This window comes from Nelusetta ayraudi, unplaced genomic scaffold (genome assembly GCF_046127955.1).
Source record: "Nelusetta ayraudi isolate G7.1 ecotype Tasmania unplaced genomic scaffold, CSIRO-AGI_Nayr_v1 ptg000016l, whole genome shotgun sequence".
Taxonomy (NCBI): domain Eukaryota; kingdom Metazoa; phylum Chordata; class Actinopteri; order Tetraodontiformes; family Monacanthidae; genus Nelusetta; species Nelusetta ayraudi.
The window spans coordinates 6,406,365-6,428,220 of NW_027466066.1; the positions used below are offsets into that span (position 1 = coordinate 6,406,365).

General features: G+C 47.3%; 2 protein-coding genes across 2 annotated transcripts in view; one reads left to right on the top strand and one right to left on the bottom strand.

The window, feature by feature from the left end:
* Positions 1–21,856, top strand: part of LOC142886954 (immunoglobulin superfamily member 6) — a 102,238-nt gene that overhangs the window by 56,816 nt on the left and 23,566 nt on the right. The window lies entirely within an intron of this gene.
* Positions 2,200–21,856, bottom strand: part of adcy9 (adenylate cyclase 9) — a 28,300-nt gene continuing 8,643 nt past the window's right edge. Inside the window, exons 2-10 of the mRNA XM_076024233.1 lie at positions 9,006–9,169; positions 7,585–7,698; positions 7,069–7,322; positions 6,797–6,899; positions 5,677–5,885; positions 5,431–5,590; positions 5,121–5,263; positions 5,006–5,029; positions 2,200–4,756 (exon numbers count right to left, since the gene is read on the bottom strand). Coding sequence (XP_075880348.1) covers positions 3,400–4,756; positions 5,006–5,029; positions 5,121–5,263; positions 5,431–5,590; positions 5,677–5,885; positions 6,797–6,899; positions 7,069–7,322; positions 7,585–7,698; positions 9,006–9,169 — 2,528 coding nt within the window. The 3' untranslated portion in view covers positions 2,200–3,399. The remainder of the gene's footprint in view (positions 4,757–5,005; positions 5,030–5,120; positions 5,264–5,430; positions 5,591–5,676; positions 5,886–6,796; positions 6,900–7,068; positions 7,323–7,584; positions 7,699–9,005; positions 9,170–21,856) is intronic.

The window sequence follows — 21,856 nt, forward strand, 5'->3', positions numbered from 1 at the left end:
CATCCACATTTAAGATTTAATCTGACCTAATGGTGGTGATTTAAAAGAATATAACCCTTTCGTTTGAGCTTTCGCAGGATGTAAAATAGGGCAAACAATGGTTTGCAGCATAAAATACAAACAAAAAACAGTGTCACAGTGAAAGATAAACAGACCTCATAGTTGATGGTATATTAGGAATGATCACTGACAATTTTACCATTCACAATCTCCCAGTATTAAACATGGAAGAGAGTGTAATGTTCAAGCCGCCAATACAAACTGAGCTCGACAACATTTCCCAGCAACTGACTTTATTCAGGTTTAGCTTTCAGTTGCATACGTACAAGCGTGCTATATACAAAAACATTTCCAGAGAAAGAGTAAGTCGATGAAAACGTCGCTATTGCAGGCTATTGAAATACTGCCTACCTTGAGACTGAGAATAGCATCTCGCTGAATTTTATTCAAACATTTTAAATAAAAAATACAAAACAGAGGATTCAGATAGATTGAAGCCTTGCCGTCCTAAAATGTCATTGTTTTTGAGATAGTAACACTGTCATGGCAGCATTCCTGCTAAAGGTAGAGGGCATTCCTTCATTAAAACACAACCGCACAGCTTTACAAAAACTCACGCATTGTCATTAATATTTTTACACACATGCAGGCAAAGGGAAACACATGACTATAATTTCAATTTTGATAAAATTACTCACATCTTCAGACTCTAGCACATGCGCTTGTATAAATAATAAAAAAGCATAGTGCACATATAAAGTGTGTGGCATGTGCAAATGTGTTTTACCAGTAGCTCTATAAATTACATTTCTTGAATTTAAAAAATACAAACTGCAAATTAATGACATATGTTATTCTAAAAAGATGGCAATGACACTCTTTGGCATCAAAGTTTTCTCAGTGTGCCTTTCTACCAGCTCAGAATATCACTGATAAAGTCCAAAATTGACACTTCAGCTCATTATTCAGCTTCTTGTGTTTTCAGTTTTCATATTTAAAACCACTGAAGATGTTGAAGTTCATGACGAGACACATAAACATGGGAAGCAGTAATAAGAATATAATAAAAGGGGCAAAAATATACACAACCCTATGCTATCATCACATTGAAGCAGCACTGGCCTTAATAATAATAAGACAAACTATAAACACCCTTAATTGCTTGTAAAATAAACATAAACCTTCGGCTGGTCCAAGGGTTGTGTGCTCATAAGCATAAAGGTCATTTCCCCGATCAAACAAAACATGTTGAACTCATGTTATCAAATTTCAAACAAACCATCTAAGTGATACACAGAGAGAATGATGGAAAGCCAAACATGAAGATTCAATTAAAAAGAGAAAAGCAACCCAAAACAAAACAATTAGCAATTAGGAGTACGGTGCATACGTCACATGGTCACGTCACTGATTTCACAGAAGGCACAGCTTAAATTTAAAGATATCACTGAAGATGAAGGAGGCCAAATGTAAACATTCTTCTGCGTAGACATCCAATCAGCTTTAGCACAAAAATCCACCGCCTTCAGAGAGAAACCAACAAAGAAAATGAACAGTAAGGAGTAAGAAAAGGCACAAGCAGCACTCATCTTGTAATCATCCGCAAACACCATTCAGCTCTTCCTAAGAGTGGTCAGCGAAACAAATTGGCTGATGGCAAAACCAAGGAAAAGTGGTTGTTTCTATTTCGGCAGTCTTGTTTGGTTTTTGTCCCCCCCCCACCATTGGCAACGGTGAAGGTTAATACGCTTCAGACCACAACGTCGCTGTTGTTATTTTATTCTTTAAATAAGACACTAAAGTGGGTTTCAAGGTAAAACATTTTTGCCTCTGAGCACACAATCCCTTCCGCTGAGAAACAGTGAGAGCGTGAGGAAATGTAACAGCGTGAGTGCTTCAGATAATCCTTCGCAGTAGTGAAAATAAAAAGAACAAAAAAAACAAAACAACAAAGCTGAAATGAAAGGCAAAGAAAGGTACGTATTTCAACATACTTTGGTGCGCTTCCTCTTTTACAGTGCTGTTACACGGTCCGTCCCGCAGAAAGTAAGACAGCTGATACGCCAGATGTTTCCATCTGTCGATGTTGCTCAAATCAAAAAACAAGCAGAACGAGGGAACTCTATATGAACGCGTCAAGTTTTTTGCAATAATAAACAGAGAACACAATTGTTTTTGTTGTTTGTTTGTTTTTTTAAAAAAAAAAAGAATTACATCAAGTTGATACGTAACATTCCACTTTGATTATCCATGTCTTGAAAGCACTATCATCTAACACACAGTTGTTTTCTGGAGTCTACCTACTTTGAAGATGAGGACACCCTACAGGTTCCCCGTTGCTCACTGATGCGCTTTTGAGTTGAACGGAGAGGCTGGAATCATACGAGCGGGCGCTGATGTTGGCAACTGTTGTTTTCATCTGCACTGATGCTGTTGCCTGATTAAGCGCAGCTGAGAGTCAACGTGCCTCAGAGCTGAGGCAATGAAAACGTCTCACCGAGGTCACAGGAAACAGCATTTTTGGGCCTCCCACCCAATCCAACTGTGTTCCTAAACAGTTTGTGGTCTTCCTCAAGTAACACATCAGCACGTCTGCATCTCTCATATTTAAACATATGAACGCACACACACACATACACACACGCCGCATGCATGCAAAATGTACCACACGCCGCTTGGCGGCTCCGTCCTTCGGCCTTTGCTGTGGTTTGCATGGACCTTTCTGGGGTTTAGCGTGACGCACATGGAAATGAGCCCCGCTGCGTTCTAAGAAATTTAATACAGACATACTGTATCTGCGTATCAATGCAACTGTTACAATTATATTAGCCTTGACTTGATCCCAACTTGTCCTCCGCCACGTTGCAGCACTTACAATATGTATGGTAAGCCCGTAGGCTCGTTCAGCTCTTTGATGAAAAGGCAAAAACATCCGCATGGAACAAAGTTAGCGATTTAAAAACTGTGACTGAAGCGAAGCGTCTCAAAAAGTTAGCTTATATACAGTTTTCCCTTTTGTGTTATCTTTCCCCTCACTCAGCGAGGGGTTTAAGTCTACGTTATTCTATTCTAAAGGCACTTAAAACACATTGATAAAAGTTATAAAATCATAGAAATTAAAGGTGTACAGATAATCAAGTAATCTAGTAGCAGACAGTAGGATCTGCCGCAGGCAAGAGAAGGTTCACAGTCAGCAGTTGCATCTTCCCGTTTCCCTTTGTGCACTCCTGCGACGGCGACACAGCTGGCCCGCAAACAGGCCTGTTGGTCTATTCGCCCTGATTCTTTTTTTTTGGGGGGGTGGGACCTGTCGTCAAACACCTCTACAAATGCCAAAGGACAGGAACAAGAGCTTAAAGGGTGGAGGACATGCGGCAACAGTGACACTGCGACAAATCCTTAAAGTCTGGTTAAGTCCCCGATGTTGCTTTCACAGTCATCGCCATTCTTCTCTGCTTCTCTCTCGGACCCGGCTGCGGAACTCCGAGGGGCGTTTTGCTGGCCCGTCGGTGGGACTACAGCCTGTTGGTTGTGTGCAGAAGGAGGAGGAGGAGGTCCTTGTCGGTTGGTGGCGGGTATCAACGTCACACTGCTGTGGGAGGCGGACCTCCGGGCGTGAGAGATCTCCGCCGAGGGACGTCTGCTTCCCTGGTTGTTTGTCTCGTGGCTCAGCCCTGTGGTGGCGGCATAGGAGCCGGCGCTGGTGCTGGCTATCATCACGGTGCTACCGCTCGTGTTGGCGTTGGTCGCAGGCACCATGCTGGCAATTTCGTCAGTGGGCGAACGCCCGATGCTGCCGTCGACCTGTGCCCGGATCTCCGGCGAGACCGAGAGCTGGTACTGAGGCACCGGGCCGCTGTCGCTGCTCTTGGGATAAAGAAAGGTCTTCATCTGACCTTTGCCCTTGACGTTGACGGTGCCGCGGTAGTCGAACTCGTAGTCCATACCGCTGAGGACGCAATAGCTCTCTTCGCTGACCTGGACGCGACATTCCACGCCAGTGGTGTCCATGCGGCTAGCGATGTTCACCGTGTCGCCCCAGATGTCGTAGAGGAGCTTGGTGGTGCCGATGACGCCGGCCGTCAGAGGCCCGTGGTTGAACCCGATGCGCAGCTTGAAGCCGAAGCCCAGCATGTTCTTGTTGAAGTCGTCCACCACGCGCATCATCTCCAGGGCGAAGTCGAAGAGGGCGCGGAGGTGGGCGTGGGGGTGCGCCGCGTCGGCGCACTGCTGCGCGTTGAGCCCCGCCGCCGCCATGTAGGTGGCGCCTATGGTCTTGATCTTCTCGATGTTGGAGAAGACGGGCTTCCGCAGCAGCTCGTCAAAGTCTCCGATCAGCTCGTTGAGGACGCGGTAGCACTCCTTGCCTCCCTCGTAGCTCTCCTCGTAGAACTCGCTGAAGTTCACGATGCTGGCGAATATGACGCCCACGTTGTCGTGGTTCTTGGAGTAGCTCTGTGTGACCTTCAGCTGCTCGGCCACGTGGATGGGGATGATGTTTCGTAGCAGCCAGTCGGCCTGGTCCCTCATGTTCTGGATCTTGATGCGGTGCTGGTCAGCCTCAACGTTGCCGTGGTAGTGCAGGCGGTGGCTGACCTCAAATTCGCGATTAAGGAACCAGACCAGCAGGAGGAGCAGAGTGAAGGCCACGCAGGCCTCCGGGCCCAGCAGGTTCTGAAGATCAACGTCCGTGTCTTGGTCTTCAGTCTGGAAAACAGATCCGTTGCTGCTGCTGTTTGTGTTTTGAATATTGAGCCTTGCATGGAGAGAAGAAAGAGACAAATGAGGTGCGGGAGAACTGTGAAAAATATTAAAAGGGAAAGGAAAGAAAATTATGGTAAGTAAATCTGTAATAAATTACCATGGCTACCAGAGCTTTTGAACAGCCAGAACCGTTCTTGGGCATTTACATACAAAGTGAATATCAGGATTTATAAAAAAACAAAAAAAACAACCTGAGATAATTGAGCAGGTAAACAATGCCAGGAACAATTATTGTACTTACGAGGAAAAAAGACCCTCAGCAACACTGAAAAACATGAACCACAAAGGGCTTTTGTTACTGATTTGTCAAGCAAATGGGCAAGAATTTCAACGCATCGCCCTGCAACACCTCTTACCTGCAGGGGGAGATATAGAGCAAAGTCAGTAGTGCCAACCCTACCAAGGTGGCAAGAGCTGAGCGCATCCAATAGCTCAGCTGGCAGAAGTTGCAATACTGAATGATGGCAATGATGCCTGCACAGCAGATGAACATGGCAAACTGTGGGAACACATCGGAGACATCAGTCAAAAACACACTCAACAGCACATTCTATGCAACCAAGTCATATGCAGACATTAAACGGAGAAGAGATCTTAAATCTTTCCTTCCTGTAGTTGTTACCATTCAGGCCGATCAAATTCCCCAACAAACGACAGGCGACTGACCTCTGTGGAGTGCTGCATGTCACAGGTGACGTGGGAGAAGACGGCCACGGCGGGCAGCGACACGAGCACTGCTCCTATCAGGTGACGTGCGATCCAGCCCGAAATCACTCTCATCAGCACCCGAGTGCAGGTCAGCACGCTGTCCAGATAAAAGGCCATTCTGTAGATGAAAACAAAATGGGGCTGTCATGTTATCTGTCAATTACTGTGAGCCGGAGTCTTGGGTATGCGGCGGCCACGTCTTACCGCATGGCAAACAGCAGAGACAAAACCTCCAACAACAGGGCAACAGCTGTCAGGGCGAGGGCCGGCGTGGACAGAGTCTGATGTTGGGCCAGAGGCCGAAGGATGCAGGCCAGCGACAGGGCCAGGAACACCGAGCAGCACAGGAGAATGTCCAGGAAAGAGCTGAAGGTCGGGCTGGCAAAGGTCTGCACCACTGCCTGGGTTTCCACCTTGCACGGAGAGGTAAACAACAGAAGATGTAAAATATTTACTAGCACTTGTCATGGTGTTGGACAAACAAAGTTTTCTGCATTTGAATCTGAATCTGAGAAAGGCAACCGCGGGCGATGTTTATCAGAGTTGGATTCCCTCGATAAAAAAAAATTGTGTCTCTGTCTGAAAGGCCTCTGTCTAGTGTCACTGGCTCTGACTAAAGCGTAATTAAATAACTTAGCGCACCATGCAAGCCAGTGGCAAAGGGAAGTGTGACGCTGATACCAACTGGCTGCACTGGCATTAATAAATATATTCTCCTGCTTTGAATATGACAGAAAAATTCTTCTTCTAGTCAGGTTTGAAAAACAGGCCAACTCATTTCCACTAGTGTCCTGGCCAGAGGAATATGTGAATAAAAATCAAGTGGATTTGGGGAAAAACTAGAAAACAATGAACAACAAAGCTCAACTGGAATCCATCCAATCCATATATCCACTCTATCCACTCTGAGCCAGGACTTATGCACTTAGCCAGACGACACGCAGGACATGCGCTGTCCAACAACGCACCAGCAGGGGGCATTGCAAGCCCGCGCAAACCAACGTTTGAGGTCCTGCAGTGATTTTTTTCTTTGCCGCAGTCTGGCTGATCAGTCTGGTCAAAACACGGCGCAAAAAGGCTTTTCCCCAGATGAACCGCACACACTACATATGAGCAGTGGAAGATACGTGCACAAATACAGGATTTAGAAGTGACAGTGGGACGAGGCCAAGGTGGGATGACGACACTCTTTGGAGTGAGAAGGACAGTGGTCAGACCCGCGGGGAATGTATTACAGTCGAGCAGCTTCTTTATACTCTTAAGATAAAAAGAAGCACACAGGCACTATCATGTTATCTATTTTGTAACGCAGGTGCAAACTGACCTCCTCTTGGTAGCTGATCCGGTAGGCAGACTCCAGGCTCTTCTCCAGAAAGGTGAGGCTCAGTTTGTTGATGGGGGGTTTGTAGAAATAGTCCTTCATAAGGCTGTCAAAAAAAAGCACAAGGCAACGTCATAAACTCTCCCACTGTGTTTAAATACAGCCGTTTAAAGACCCTGTCTGGAAGCTTTAGCAGCATCTAGTGGTGAGAAAGCACATTGCAGACAACAATACCTTTACACACTGGGCCTTTCGCGCCCTTTAGCCATTCTGACCTGTCCTCCTTGATGACATCCACAAAGTGCGCGTCGCTCCTCTCCCGGAAGTTCTTGGAGCGGAGCGGGATGAGCGCCGAGTGGTCCATGCCCACGGCTCCGCTCCAAGTCTTCTTCTCCTTCTCCTGCAGCATCTCGCACAGTGACGTCTGGCTGTTCTTTAAGGCCTCCAGCTGGGGGCTGAGCAGTCCGTTCAGAGCCTTCGGGTTGTGACCTGCAGGCACCGCTGGAGAGCGCTTCAGATTTGAAGTGTCCTTTAAGTCGAGAGACAGGAAGGTAAGGACAAGCTGTGCAGTCGACACTTGTGAGGAAAGAAGGAGTCAGTGTGACATTCTAGGGGTTTTTATGTCACAGCAAATTTCAAATTGCACCTTTATATGGTGTTTTTTCAATAGGGTTTGTCTTTTCCTCCTTCCTTAAATTAATAAATGTGCATGCATGATTTACCTCTGAATGCTCAGTTAATCGCTGCCCCAGTGTGCATTTAAAGTCTTCCGACAAAAATGAAGCGTGAACCTTGCTGCCGTTGGCCTGGAGCTCCTCGTGGCCGCCGTTGTGCACCGCCCCATCCTCTACAACCTGATCTTCCCCAGGTATCAGGACCACGCTGCTGCAGGAGAGACAGGGAGACTGCTGGGAGGTAGAGATCGCAGTCGCAGCATATGGCAACCGGAGGGAAGAAAGAGAATAAATTAATCAAAAGGCACAGATCAAAGAAAATCACACATGCTGAGAATTAAACTAGCAATGTAAAGATGGGAGCTACTGGGATCAAGGTGCTCTGCAAAATGTGAGGGGGGTGGGGGGTGGTTTAGACATGCGGCAAAAAGGCAGAACTCGTCATGAAAACTGTGGATGTTTACCAAGTCCACCCTTCAAAACGTGACTTTCATCCCACTCATCCTTCAGAGAGAATCTAAAGGGCGCCGCTGCTACAAATGACGCGTGGCCGGAATAGACCCGGCGTATGATGTAAACATTAAATACCAGCAACATACAACACAACCACGTTTAAAGTGAAAACATATAATCCCCGTGCCTGCCCTGTAAACCCTGTCGTGCGCTCAAATGCCTGATGAAGCCCTTTTTTCAAGAGGTCCCGGAGGACGATCCGTCAGCGGGAGCCGTATCTGGATTTGTGTGCGAGTCGTGCGGCGGATGAAAAGCTCCCGAGGAGTCATCAGTCAACAGGGAGAGGACCAGAGAAGGGCTACCCATCTCCGCGCTTAGCTTATCTCATTACCATACCAAGGACCCCCGCTGAGTCTCCAGCCTTCAATCACGCTCCGCTCCCGGTCCTTCCATCCCCGCCCCCTTCCCTCTCAACTGGAGAGCACAGAACACGGCTGAGAGATGCGAGCAGGGACGGCGTGGTGCACTTGTGCACACAGACGACTCACACTGCGGGCTGAATGTAAGACAGACGCGGTGTTGCAGGGTTTTGGAGAGTAGTCACCGTGTACCGTCGGAGGAGGAATTGGAAATCTCCCCTGAAGGCAGAGCTTAAAGAGGACACAGTGGATAAACATGCTCGGAGCATAATGATGGGACACTTATTATGTAGATGTTTATATCCTCTGCATATACATGTGAATATATTCTGCTACACCCTGTAATTACTTGTTAACTGCATTGTCGGTCATAATCTATTTGAGAAAAAACCTTTAATAAAAATCTTTGGAATAAAAAAATTAAAAAAGGAAACTACTAATAAAAACTACTGCTAATGACAGGCCTGGAAACTGTGAATTCGCCTTCATTTTAAATCTCTCCACTGGAGAAAAAAAAGAGAACGCTTTCAATACACCCACATAAGCAGCGAGGAGATGGACATCAAAGAAGCTACATGCAAGATAAAATTCTTCCAGAGGCAAACAGGGCAAATAAAAATTAAAAAAAGTAACACGGGGACTCATTGGCCGCCTATGCACACTCACCTTAACACTGTCCAGGGCCAGCGAAGGAGCACCGTCGGGTGTGTCCACGCCAGAGGCGGGGCAGCGAGGGTCGGCGTGCTCGTGCGCAGCCGGATCCAGCTGAGTGCAGCTGCAGTAGGAGTGAGGCTCCAGCTTCCTGCCGGAGATCAGGTAGGTCTTCAGGCCTGCAGGTGGTGGAGGGGACAGGGAAATATGGTTGCCGTTTGCTTCATTGTCTCGGAAACATCAAAAGCGGAACTGAAACTATCCCTCGTCTCCTGCTCTGTGTTGTTGTTGTTGTTGTTGTTGTCGTTGCTCTTGCAGGAGTCTGCAGCCGGAATGACTTCAATGAAGAAGGGTCAAGCGAAAGGGGAGCTGGGGAATAACATTATCTTTTGGATGAAAATTCCAAGGTCATGTAAATTAATTATGCATGTTGCCATACACACACACACACACACACACACACACACACACACACACACACACACACACACACACACACACACACACACACACATGAATACTGAAGACACAAACCTTGAGTGAATGGACACAGCAGAGACTAAACATCCACACAATAGAAAGCAACACTTTGCTCAAGGTCCACAGTGCGTTTTTTCCTCATTAATCTGTAGAACAGGGCTGTGCAAACTAATGCCCGGGGACCATGTGCGGCCCATTAAGCTTTTTAATCCGGCCGCCTAACTTGAAGAAATGACATTAATAACAAGTAAGTCATAAAATAGCTGTATTTCATTCACTTTTTCAGTGTTTAAAGAGTAATTTCAATAAAGAGCTAAATACTGTGGGGCTTCAAAGACATATTTAGTTGAAACTTAGCTTTTGTTCATTTTCAATAGACATTAAAGCATTTTATTACATATCCCATGATATATTTTTCCTCCTATGAGGTGGCTCACCAAAATACTCCATCTATCTGCTTCTGCTCCGGCCCCTCTGTCACATTTTACAACTTCCTTTGTTGTAATCTTCTATCTTCCTTTGCTTTGTTTGCTGCACTATAGTTATACTATAGTTATAGTTTATACTTATAAAGGTGTGTTCAGTTTAAAGTTGCATGTATGCTCTGTCTTTACCAGGAGACGACCTACACAAGGAAAGCATGCAAAACTCTACTAATACTAAATACACACAGTGGCAGTGCAGCACTAACCCGTGCGGCAAACACACCATTGCAGCCGCAGATCCAAAAACACAGCGACCCTGCTGACAGCAAACAGACCGAATGTTTGCCATTAATCTCCACGGCCGGCGCCGTGCTGTTCCAGGCCGCTTCCTCCTCGTCCACCTCCCTGCTGCTGTCTGTCAACAACATGCATGAGATGTACCTGGGACTGTGCACTTAACTGCATCAGTCCACTGGCTCTGAGTTTCCTACATTCTAAGTACTCAGGACAGCGAAGGCCGCTGCTGCCTCATCATGTATGATTAGCCTTCCCCGGGGGAGTGCACGTATTTAGCACAGAGCATGCAAACCTCAAGTTGCACGCATGTTCTAGCCTGTGCCTGCGTGGGTTCTCTCCAGGTGCTGCGGCTTCCAAAGACATGCAGCTGGCAACTCCGGACTGGCCGTAGGTGTGAGTGTGCATGGTTGTTTGTGTCTCTATGTGATGATGATAAATGAAGATCATTTATCATCTCTATGATGAAGTGCCAGCTTGTTCAGGGTCCAACACCGCCTTCACTCAGCTGTGACTGCGCACAATGCACCTGCAGACACATGCGCTCTAGAGACAAATCAGACGACTGCAATCACTATTAAAGCGGCGACATCGCTGCTGGTATTGCTTGATATGCTTGTACATGCCTCGTACTGTGATACGTATTGATTATTTTCCCCCCGCCAGTTGCAAAAATCACACACGACTGACCTCACCAGAGTTTACATTTAATTTAAATTTGCAAATGAAGACCTTACGTATCAAACTATCAGCTCCCAACTGGAGCGACATTCTGTGAAATTACACTTTATCGATTTTTTCCCCCCCTCGCCAATTCTATTTCACGCGCATAAAACCACTTAGCATAGGCCTTCGAGTTAAGCATCGCGCATAAACCGACGCAATTATGAGACGGAAAGGGAGAAAGAAAGAAAGAAATGAAGAGAAAGAAAACGCCTCCTTCTGCCGCCCACGCATCCAGCCAGACACGTGCACGCCCGGCGCGCGGAGGTGTGAGATGGACGGCCCGGCTGCTGCCTGCTCGACAGCCAGGTGGACGAGCGCGCAGGCGCTGGGGAACGAAGGCGGCAAACGGCAGTAATGAAGAACTAAACTCCTCCTGCACCAGAGATGCAGGATGGAAGAGGACTGGGCGGAGGCAGCGGCAGCGGCGGGGGACGCCACAGCATGCAGGCTGTGACGCCAGTTTCGGAGACGGATGGGCAGAGGAAGACGGCTGATTGCATTAGTTGGCCCATCAAATCCTCATCTGCCTACCAAACAGAGGTCTCTCCCTCTATCTCCGCTCCTTGATTGCTTCTTAACCCCTAGCAGTTGCATCTTCTTCTTCTTTTCCTGGTCGACAGTGAAAACTCAGAATGCTCGACGGCTCACAAGCTGTCTTTGTTTGTTTGTCTGTTCACTGGCTTTTCCTTGAAGCCAGCCTGACTCAAAGAGACGGACACGTCTGTTCTGGCCCGAAACACGCACGACAACACTTGAGCATTTTAGTCGCGCCACATTATTTATTCATGCAAGATCCTATATCTGCTGTAAGAGCAGCGTTGCCCCGCCGACCAGTATTAAAAATGCACAGGGCCGAGCCACCTAAACAGGGAATCAGCCGACCGTTCAGCCTCTATTTTCTAATACTGTAACAGCTTGTTAAGGGTAATGAAGTCTTTCAGGCTTGATAATCCGCGCACCAGAACGTTAGCGGATGTAAAAGGCAGGGAGAGAGCGGGAGATTTAATAGAGGGAGGAAAAATTATTGTCCAACGTAATCAAAAGAGCTGATGTAGAAGAGAGACAGGGAGCAGACCAGTTATGGAAGGAGGGAAAAAAGTGGGTCAAAAAAACACAGAAATAAAACCGCAAAAAAAACCAAACAGTAGACATAACAAGTCGAGGGCTAAAGGGGGCGACAGGAGATCAGCTGCGGCCTTCCGTCTCTGGCACCTCACGTTGGGCTTTGAGTTAAGGCAAAATGCGTCACCGGCTCCGTTCACACGTCACTTTGGCTGAGCAGAGAAGAGAAACGCGGGTCACGGCAAGTCTGCAGGAAGCCGCGGCCGTCTCTCTCGCAGGTAATTGAGGAGATACATCACTTCAATGAGGCCTTATGGCCGGACTCGCAGCGCCGAGTCCTGACAGCCAGGCGAGAAGCAGGATAAATCAAGTGCAGGAGGCCTTTGATGGTGCACAGCTTGTCATGTTGGCGTGTTTGGTATGAGCAGCTGCACCCGTTCAAGTGTCTGCAGATGTTTTCTTGCTTGTTCCTGGTCACATCGGGAGAATTCCTCACGTTTTATGGCGCGACCTTTAGGCACGTGGGATTGCAGGAGGTAAACTGTGGCTCAGAAGTGAACTGGCTGGTCTTAAAATGCAGAAGCGCACATGGAGGAATTCACAGTTTGTTTGTTTGTTTGTTTGTTTTTATCATACACGCAAACTCTGTTGTGTTCATCTTTTCCAGATGTACACAGAAATAATTATTTTTTGGAGAAGAAAATTGTCTGCATTCAAAAAGGAATTTGCAACATCCCTCAAAAACATGCAATGCGTGTGTGTGTGTGTTGTGACACTTACACACAAACTGCCTTTGTTGTTGTCGTGTGTTCATTTATGTGTTTTTCCCACAGAGGGGAATTGACTGCAGAAACACGACAATCTTTCAATGCAAATCCGCGAGCCTCAGACGACAACACACAAACACGAACGCACACATTTGTGGATTGAAAACTTGAGAAGAAGAAAAACGAGAACTCTCTGCTCCTGCATCACAAATGCATATGTGAACCTTTTAAGTGTACACATAGAGTGTTTCTATATCTATAAAAGCCCACACTCATAAATCATACATCGTCGTAAAACACCTCCGCCTATGCGCACTCTCTGACCCCGTGGGTCCTGCACGAGGCCACGCCCACTTTCAGAGCGCTCCAGCATCAACAGAAAAGAGCTGTGCTAAAAAGCAACAATATAAAAAAAGAAAAAACAGCTCGATGCGTCTTGCGTGTTTGTACCGACCTCTCTCCACCGCCGCTAACCTTGAACTCATTGTGAAGACTCGTCAGCGGAAGGTCACAGCCGTTTAGGTGCTTATAAACGTTCAGCGCCGTCGTGGAACAGCGGATGACCTTTCCCGCCTCTATGTCGCCGGACAAACGAAAGAGACGCGGGAAAAGAAAAGGGGCACTTTGAAAACAAAACGAGTGTGTCATCCCCCCCCGCCCCACTGCACTTTCCCCGTCCCCATTCGTGTCACGATGACACACCGCGGGCAGGACGCATCGATGAGGAAACACTCCCCCCCCAGGCCCCGCGCGACGGCACCGTTAGACGCGGACGTCAAAGAAGCCGATGTCGGCCCTGAGCTGAGAGAATTAATTAGCCGGAGTGGTGCAGAGACGCAGCCGCGGAGAGCCGGGCTGGAACGCAACCTTAAACTGTCCACTAAACAACCCGCATAAAGAGGAAATATGAGAGGCAGAGCCAAATTAAAAAACGAGTGAAACACTATTTAGTCTCCCCCTTGGGATCTACAACAGATGCAAAACAAAATGGAATTACGCGCTTTTTTTTCTCTCTTTTGTTTTGTTTTTCCGAAGCTTGTTCAGGCCGAGCTGCTGTGAAAAACGACTTTGCTGATTTATAAAATTCCACTCGCAAGGTTCTGCTCAACCAACGTCGCCGTCCTGCCAAAGCTGACTAATAGTAGGGAGAGGGGAACAGAGGGCAATGTGAAAGAAAGAAAGAAAGAAAGGAAGAAGAGAGAGAGTAATCTGTCACACTGAGGCCACGCATCAGAGCGAGAGGGCAGTGGAACAGGTGGTGCAGGGAAACTAGCAGGCCCGCTGGGCCGGGCGGCTCTCTGTGCCAGTTGGCAGTGGCAACCAGCATCCGCCGCCTCCTCCTCCTCCTCCTCCTCTCCACTTTGTCCCCGCATCGAGGGAAACGGCGTACATCCTGTCCTCATCCAAGGGGAAGAGGGCAGGAGGAGCAGGGAGGGAACCTGTCCAACACAACAAGCTGTTTAGAGGGACTTCATTACCGAGAGGCAGCCAGTCAGAGATAAGAGGCAAAAGGATGCATCTAAAGAAATACTAGTGGACTCGCCGCTGCGGCTGGATTCAGCCTGATACCAGCGGTGGAATGAAAGGGGGAGGAGAGGAGGGGGGAGGTTTGGGAGGAGGGGTGAGGTGTCTGGCAGTGAACCAATTCAGTCAAAACATGAAAGATACGTATTAATTTTTCAGTGCGAATCACAGAGGGACTCTCACTGTTCTATCTGATGGCAAAGAGTGAGAGAGGTGGAGAATTAGTGTGTGTGTGTGTGTGTGTGTGTGTGTGTGTGTGTGTGTGTGTGTGTGTGTGTGTGTGTGTGTGTGTGCAGTGTAGACCGTCATTCGCTTGAATCCAAACACGTCAGATGTGTGCAGATTACTTCTGAGACGCGAACACAGTCGTGTACAAACGTGAATATAATTGCTCCCAACTCGGGGCAGATTATCTCCAAAAAAACAACAACAACACTGTGCCGAGATGCTCCGAACACAGACTTCCTTCTTAAATAATACATCGACCGGAGCGAGAGAAACTTGCACTTTTCCCCACTTTCACGCCACGCATAAATAAAGACAATCGCAGGATGTTTACACGGGCCCCGGGACGGCTTTTCTGCAGCTCGGCCTTTTAATGTTTCATAGCAGCGACTCCGTCATGGCTTTGTTGGGCTGGATGACATGTGGGAGATATGATCTCATAAACAGTTTTCCAAGTATTTCTCCAAGTCTTCAGGAAAAGCCGAGATTAGCTTACGTGATACTGAATAGGCAATGCAGACACACTCCATACACTTTTCAGTGGGTTCAGCCAATTTGGCCTCTTTTTCATTACACCAGAACATTAACTAGTCTCGTTGGGAGCAACTGTGTTAACCAGTTGCCAGTGGATTTCATTATTGAGCAATTTAAAAAAAAAAAGAGGGAGATAAAAAGCCATTGAGGCTCTGGTTAAAGAAGTTGCATCATTAAATATTTAGGAAACCACTTTAAATCAAAGCTGTTGCGGTTAAAACCAAAGCATTGAGATTCAGATTAATTAAATAATTGTCAATGATATCAACACTTGCAAAGTGTTAAACATTAAAACCAGTGGCAGGAGTAGCTGTCAGTAGCCCTTAATGACGTATTTGCTCTAATGTGAAAATGCCACTGTCGCTCTTGTTAACAGTTTGTAGCAGTTCCTTCCTCCCGGTCTTCCTCTTCCTCTGGGTCTTTTTTAAATAGCAGAAGCAGTTGCATCCTGGTTTCATGCCAGCTGATGACAAAGTTGTGTTTTTACTATCTAACCGCCTCCGATTTTTCTCACGTTTTGTGGCAACCCTCCGTCTGAACTCTCTCCTCGCTTTACGGAAGAATACGGAAGTCTACTCGGATGCACGAGTCCAGCGCTACCAGTCGTCCTCGGGCCTCGTTTCCTGTCGCAATCAACGTAATTGTCAAGATCCTTCCTGTCTTTCGGTCTCCGGGGTGTTCTAAATGGGGAAAACAAGAAAACAAAAAGTTCCATATTTGGCAAATCCGGCACCCCCTCCCCGCTACCTCCGCAACCCTCTTGGCCGGCTTCAGTCCTGCCTGACAACAACAATAGCAGCACTTGACTCCGCTAGGCTGTCTCTGCCTCGTATCTTCACTCCCGCTCTGTATTCTGTGTCTCCGAGCGTGACAGTCGGGCCGCCACGGTCGGCTGGCGCGACAACAGACGCGGCTGACATCACTCCGAAATATTTAAAAACCCTCTCCCTCTCTCTTTCTCTCTTTGTCAAGTCGCCGTGACTCCAGCCATGCGCGAGCCGACGCCGTCCCGCCCGCCTCATCGCCACCAGTCACCCTCCGCTGTGAATTCCCATGGATGACATCGTCCCCATCCTCTCAAACTCATCTTTATTTCATCTTTCCTCCCCCCCCCCACCTCTTCACCGCTGAATAATCCCACCCTCCTTTCATCCCTGCATGTCGGTGGCGGCGCGGCTCCTCCTTCAGCAGGTCGGCACAACTGTCCACTTCAGTCGCTCCCCGTCCCAGTCATCCGCTGGTGCGCTTGAGGCATTTCTTTCTTTTCTGGTGATCAGCATTCTTTCATTGGAAAAAAAATGTATACTGCAGATTTGACATTTATATTTAAAATATTGAAAAACAAAATCAACTATTTTATCATTTTAGGTCAATGCCAATAAAGTGTCCTAACAAAACTTTCACTTTGATTCACTTTGCTGTTTGAGAGCTTTGATCCAGACGTTTCACACCCTCCATATGTCCTTGAACCATTTAACGCGCCTCAAAGAAATAATATAGAAATACGACGCGGGCTGTTTTTTTGTGATTTGCTGTGTCACATAAAAAAACCGATGCGGAGATCCAGCGTTGATATCGAACCCATTTTTCACCTTGTGCAGTGTGTCGATTCCACCCCAAAAATTAATTTACCACAAAAAAATAAGCAAACAGCCTGGACGACATGAAATAAAGGGCGCGCGCTGCGCTGATCGAACGCAGAATTATCAGGATGTGACACATATTGATGTGCGGCTGCGAGCATCGCTCCCCGTATTGATCAAACAGCCGCTGGGTGAGTGGCTGAGGGTAAATGATGAGGAAAAAGAGCTTGCGCACGCACGCACGCACGCGCACGCACACACACACACACACACACACACACACCCTCCCTCTCATTTCTCCCCATCGCTTCCACACTTCCAGACTCCGCTTGCTCCAACACCTTGACAAATGTCACCTCCACCGCCGGTGAGCGGATGGTGAGAACTCGCTGGAAGTCGCCGCCGCCCTGAACTCCAGCGCCCGTGTGCTCGTATTTCGTCGGGGCGCTGGCAAGGCAAGGAGCAGGGTGAGGAAAAGACCCGGCTTCCCGCTGCCACAGCGACCGATTCAAAAGCCATAGAGTTGACGGATTCTGTTCATCAACAATGAACAATCTGACCCGTCAAGATGAGCCCTCCGCCGCCTGAGAAGCAGCAGCGCCCCCACTCGACGACGGGCGGGGAAAGTGGCACAAAGGGAGACCGATTGAAAGTGATAAAAGGATGGCAGATGACCTCTCTGTCGGGAATATATCGACTGCTTAGCACGTACACACGCACGCACACGTGCGCACGCAGAGGCAAACATACTAGCAGTATGTCAGCGGCCGCCTTTGGCGGTGACAGCACGAGGGGATTCCTGGTGCCATAAAGTGAGTTGATGGAGGGCCGGCTGACAGGCGCAGGGCACTCAGCAGGAATGTCCCACGTCGGTGCTGCTACGATGGAGCCCAGTCTGAGGAAGCGGCCGCGCTGGCTGCACACCATGGGGCAATGGGTGAAGTGGTGGATTCTGTTTTATTTTTCAAAGGAAGAAAACAGCAGTTGGACTCTCCTATGACAGAGTTCATCTCAACACCACACCTGTGCGTTTTTAGTCACCTACATCTCCAGATTAAGAGAAAAGTCCATCAATTACTCCTTTTGCTTGATTCACTCCTCAGAAAGTGCATGCTAAGATGGAGTTTTAGAAGAAAAAAAAATCTGCCTTTTGTGATGTCACAAAGAGTACCAACATCATCTGTACCAACAGCTCTGCTGCTGTCTGGTTTATTTTCCACAGGAAGGTACAACAACACATCAGTTTCAGCAGGCAGCTAATACATAACACTGCTATATAGGCAGCTGTAACGCAGCTATTTATTTATTTTTTTGGACTATTATATGTCCAAGGTTGCTGAAAGGGGATTGTGGGATGCAAAACAGAGCCCCATGGTGAGGCAGAATATATTTTTTTAATCTTGGACCATTTGAGTGATCCACAAACCAAAAAAGTCGAGTTATGACCCCATAAAATGTCTGATCATAGAGAAGCAGAGTCACAAATGTGGGCAGATTCATTAAGATTCAGCAAGATTCGTGTCATCAATGTTGGCAAAACAGTCGTCATCCGCTAACACCCTGGCATCAGCCTGCAGTCATTCCACTGCATTCATTTAAAACCACTAAATGTTTTACCAAGCCTTGGAGTCCATTTACCATCGCCGCAGCTTGATTAGCATAAGATGATAATAATTATATAAAACCAGGGAGGGGGAAAAAAAGCAACGCACGAAACAAAGGAAGTGTCAAAAATGCAAGAGTTGCGAGCCAGACACTCCAGCTCAGTTTGAAAAGCGGAGTATCCAACAAAGAGGGAGGTGGTGGGGAGGCAGAAATGCACATTCTGTTCAAATGAGGTGGCAAGTGCACAAAAGCATGGCGGAGGAAAACACAGACATTCACAGTCAACGTGTGCAGGCTGAGTGCAGTCACAGGATCGAGAGTGGACTGGTTCCTCGTCATTTTTCCTCATTCATAATTCACACTGCCATTTATCACACACACACGCACACACACACACACACGCACACACACACCTGCTGTACCCGCTAACGAGTCTCTATGGTGCACACAAAACAGATACAGGGGTGTGGTGGCGTGCACGTGAGCTTGCACGAGCACGGCAGCGGCTGCTCAGGCGGTCGTGCGTGGCGTGCATTAGTGCACGTACACGCGCGTGCGTGCGTGTTTGTGCGTGCGTGCGTGCGTGCGTGCGTGCACCAGCGCGGTGTGTTGCGTGTGGCACCTCCAGAGTGAGTCCCATCCGTCAACGTCGGCGAAGGCTAATGTGTGTGCCATTTGGCAGAGAGTGCCGGCATTTTCTGTGCCCTCGATCGCGCGAGCAAGAGGGAAGAAAGAGAAGCTCAGGATGCATCGATGACTCACGGTGGCAATTTATCACCTGAGTTTCTGCGCAGCTGTGAGGACAACGGCGGCTTAACTCAGAGTGGACCTGCCGAGCTGGAGAGCACATTGGATTCTATAACATTTTTTTTTCCCCACCTCACTTTGTCAAGGCTTGCAAAAACAAAAAAAGAAAAAGGAAATAAGTGAGAACGGCAGAGGATGTGATTTTTTTTTTTGCCTGTGTAGGTGTTGATGAAAAGCATTCCTCCATGTCTCTGCGCCGTCCCTGGTGGGTTCACATTAAAAGAAGTCTATAAAGACAGATAATGAAGTCAATTTGGGCCCACTCGGCCCATCAGTTCTTCACATGAAAAGACCCCCTCAGTCTGATCGTTCATCTTCAACTCAAAACACACCAGCCTGGATTTTGGCAAGCTAGAAAAAAGGAAATCTCAGTCATCTCACTTATTATCTTATTATCTATTTTCAGCAATCTCTTCCCCATTTTGTGTTAATTTACTCTTTTACTGTAAAAGATTTTGTTTTGAGGAGAGCATGACAACACATTAATGGGGCCCTATAATTAAAAAACTGACCTTTTAGCTCTTTAACGCTTATTTTTGCCTTGCTAGCATGCAAGCTAACACACAAAGTCCGAAAAACAACAACTTGCACATTTTTCTGACGGGCTGGTTTTTACTGCGTTATTGCTGCCGCAACGGATTTCGCTCGACTTTCTACATTTCAAGCCAACCTGATTATGAGCGTAACGCCTCTGCAGACTTTTCAAAAAGTGTGGGCGAGGTGTTATTCCATGAGAGTTGGTAGCCGTCTTCCCCGCTAGCGAGCGCTGGCAGTGAAGAGGCGGCCAATCACAAGAGAGTGGGCTGTTCCGTTCCAAGAGCGCGGGTGGGCGGGGCGGGTGGGAGGGGGCGTCTGAACAACCTCTTGAAGCCGAGTGAGAGAAACGCTTGTTTTGTAAAAACCTAAATAGCTTAAACCAGGGAAGGGAGGGTTGTTTTTTTTTTTTTTCTTCGACCAAACTAACCTTGTTTATTGTTGGAAGTAGGGCACCGAAATTAGTTTCTTAAATCTGGAAATGGTCAAAATAGAGCCCCTTTAAAATGCACTTGCGACCTGAAGACTCCTGCAGCAGTTGCTAACAGACCGGCCGTTGTCCTTGCTGATGGATATTTCTTCACAGACACGAGCCAGAGTCAAACGTGTTGACTTTATGCTAAAGTCTAGCAAGGTGGTGTGAGATTATTTCTGCATGACATGGTGAAAGAGGGTTTATAGTCTCCTGCCCAAAGCGTTATTTTGTACGAGCTCATATTCTAACTGAAGGATCTTTCTTAATTACACAGTCTATAAAAAACATGACTTTACGCTTCAGTTCAAATTTTTCAACGTTACGTGCCAAGGCACTTTTTAATTTTTTTAAATTTTTTTATAATCTCCCCCATCTGTCTACAGTGTTTACAGTCTATTTGCCGGGTCTCTGTTTTGATTCATTCACTCATCTTTCCTCTGATTATTATGACGAGGCCGGCCAGTGAGGACCGGTAACATACGTTTGTTATAAGCAATCAGTACCAGAAAATTGCCTCTGTAAACAACAACCTGCTTTGACAAAAATAAATAAATAAATAAAGACGGGATGGCATTATGCGCCAGTGAAACAGATTGTGAATAATTGCAGAGAAATGCTCGTGGCCGCTCCGTTGCTCTACGGCGCACGAAAACCGCAAGTCATTCTTAAACTGAAAGAACAGGTCGGCACCCCCCGTTATTAGCTCGCAGCCGTGAGATTGCTTTGTATTTGAGATTTCTCATAGGTCGTGACCCCTCCTTTAAAGTCCACAAGGTGCCATCGGCAGGAATTCTTAAGAGAGAATGTTAATTCATTGATCTCCATATAGTTAAGCAGATGAAACACAGTTCTAACATGACTCCCTCGTTCCCTCTGGATGAAGTCGGCCCAATGGACCCGCTGTTTGCCCAGGATAAATAATTGGATGTGTTAAAGCGTTCTGCAATTAAATAAGGACGTGGCAGACATTGGGTTCGACTAAAAAAGCAAAGAGCACAACTTGAACCTCTCACATCCAGAACAACCACAACTGCGTTTTAATATCTCAACTGTGGAGCCATAATCAGGGGTTACAAAAAAATCAATCTTAACTGGTCTTCCCAAAGAATGCTAGTAAACAGCTGCAGTCCATTTAGAACACTGCTGCTTGAGTCTTACCCAAAACCAGAGGAACAGAGCCACTGTATTTCATATTCTCCATGTTTCGTCTGTGTTTTTATTTTATTTAAATACAAAAATTCACCCCTTTGCACAAACTGCGTTTATACTTCATAAATAAACTTGCTTGCACACAGGCTCCAGCCTCCAATTTGCTGCTCCTTATCAAACTGTCCCCTCCTGCTCACCCCGGGTCCTCTCTGTCACGGCAGACAGATGCGGGACACTCGGGCACTGACTCAACGGGACAGCTGTCCCCTGCAGGGGGACCGGAGGGTTGGCAGGGCCTGCCAGAAGCTTGTCAAGATTAAGTGGAGCACAACAGGTTACCTGCAGGAAAAAGGTGTTTAGAGGAAACTCTGCGGCAGTATTGGCTCAATCGAGAGCTCAGTGAGCCGTGCTGATAAGATTACTAGCCTGCCTTTAGGAATAAAACGCTTTTTGTGCTTTTAGCGCTCCTGATCAAGAGACTCATTTCAGACCCCGAGCGCCCTGTTTATCTGATCGTTTGACGTGTTGGGGCGGCGTGTCACGGCGCTGTCGAGTAACAGCGTGACACAGCAGATGAAACGCATAACCGTAGCCTGAAAAAAAAGAAAATGGGCCAGTCGCCTTACGGCATACATTGGGTAACCTCAAGCTCATATTTGGCGGAGCGTGACACGTG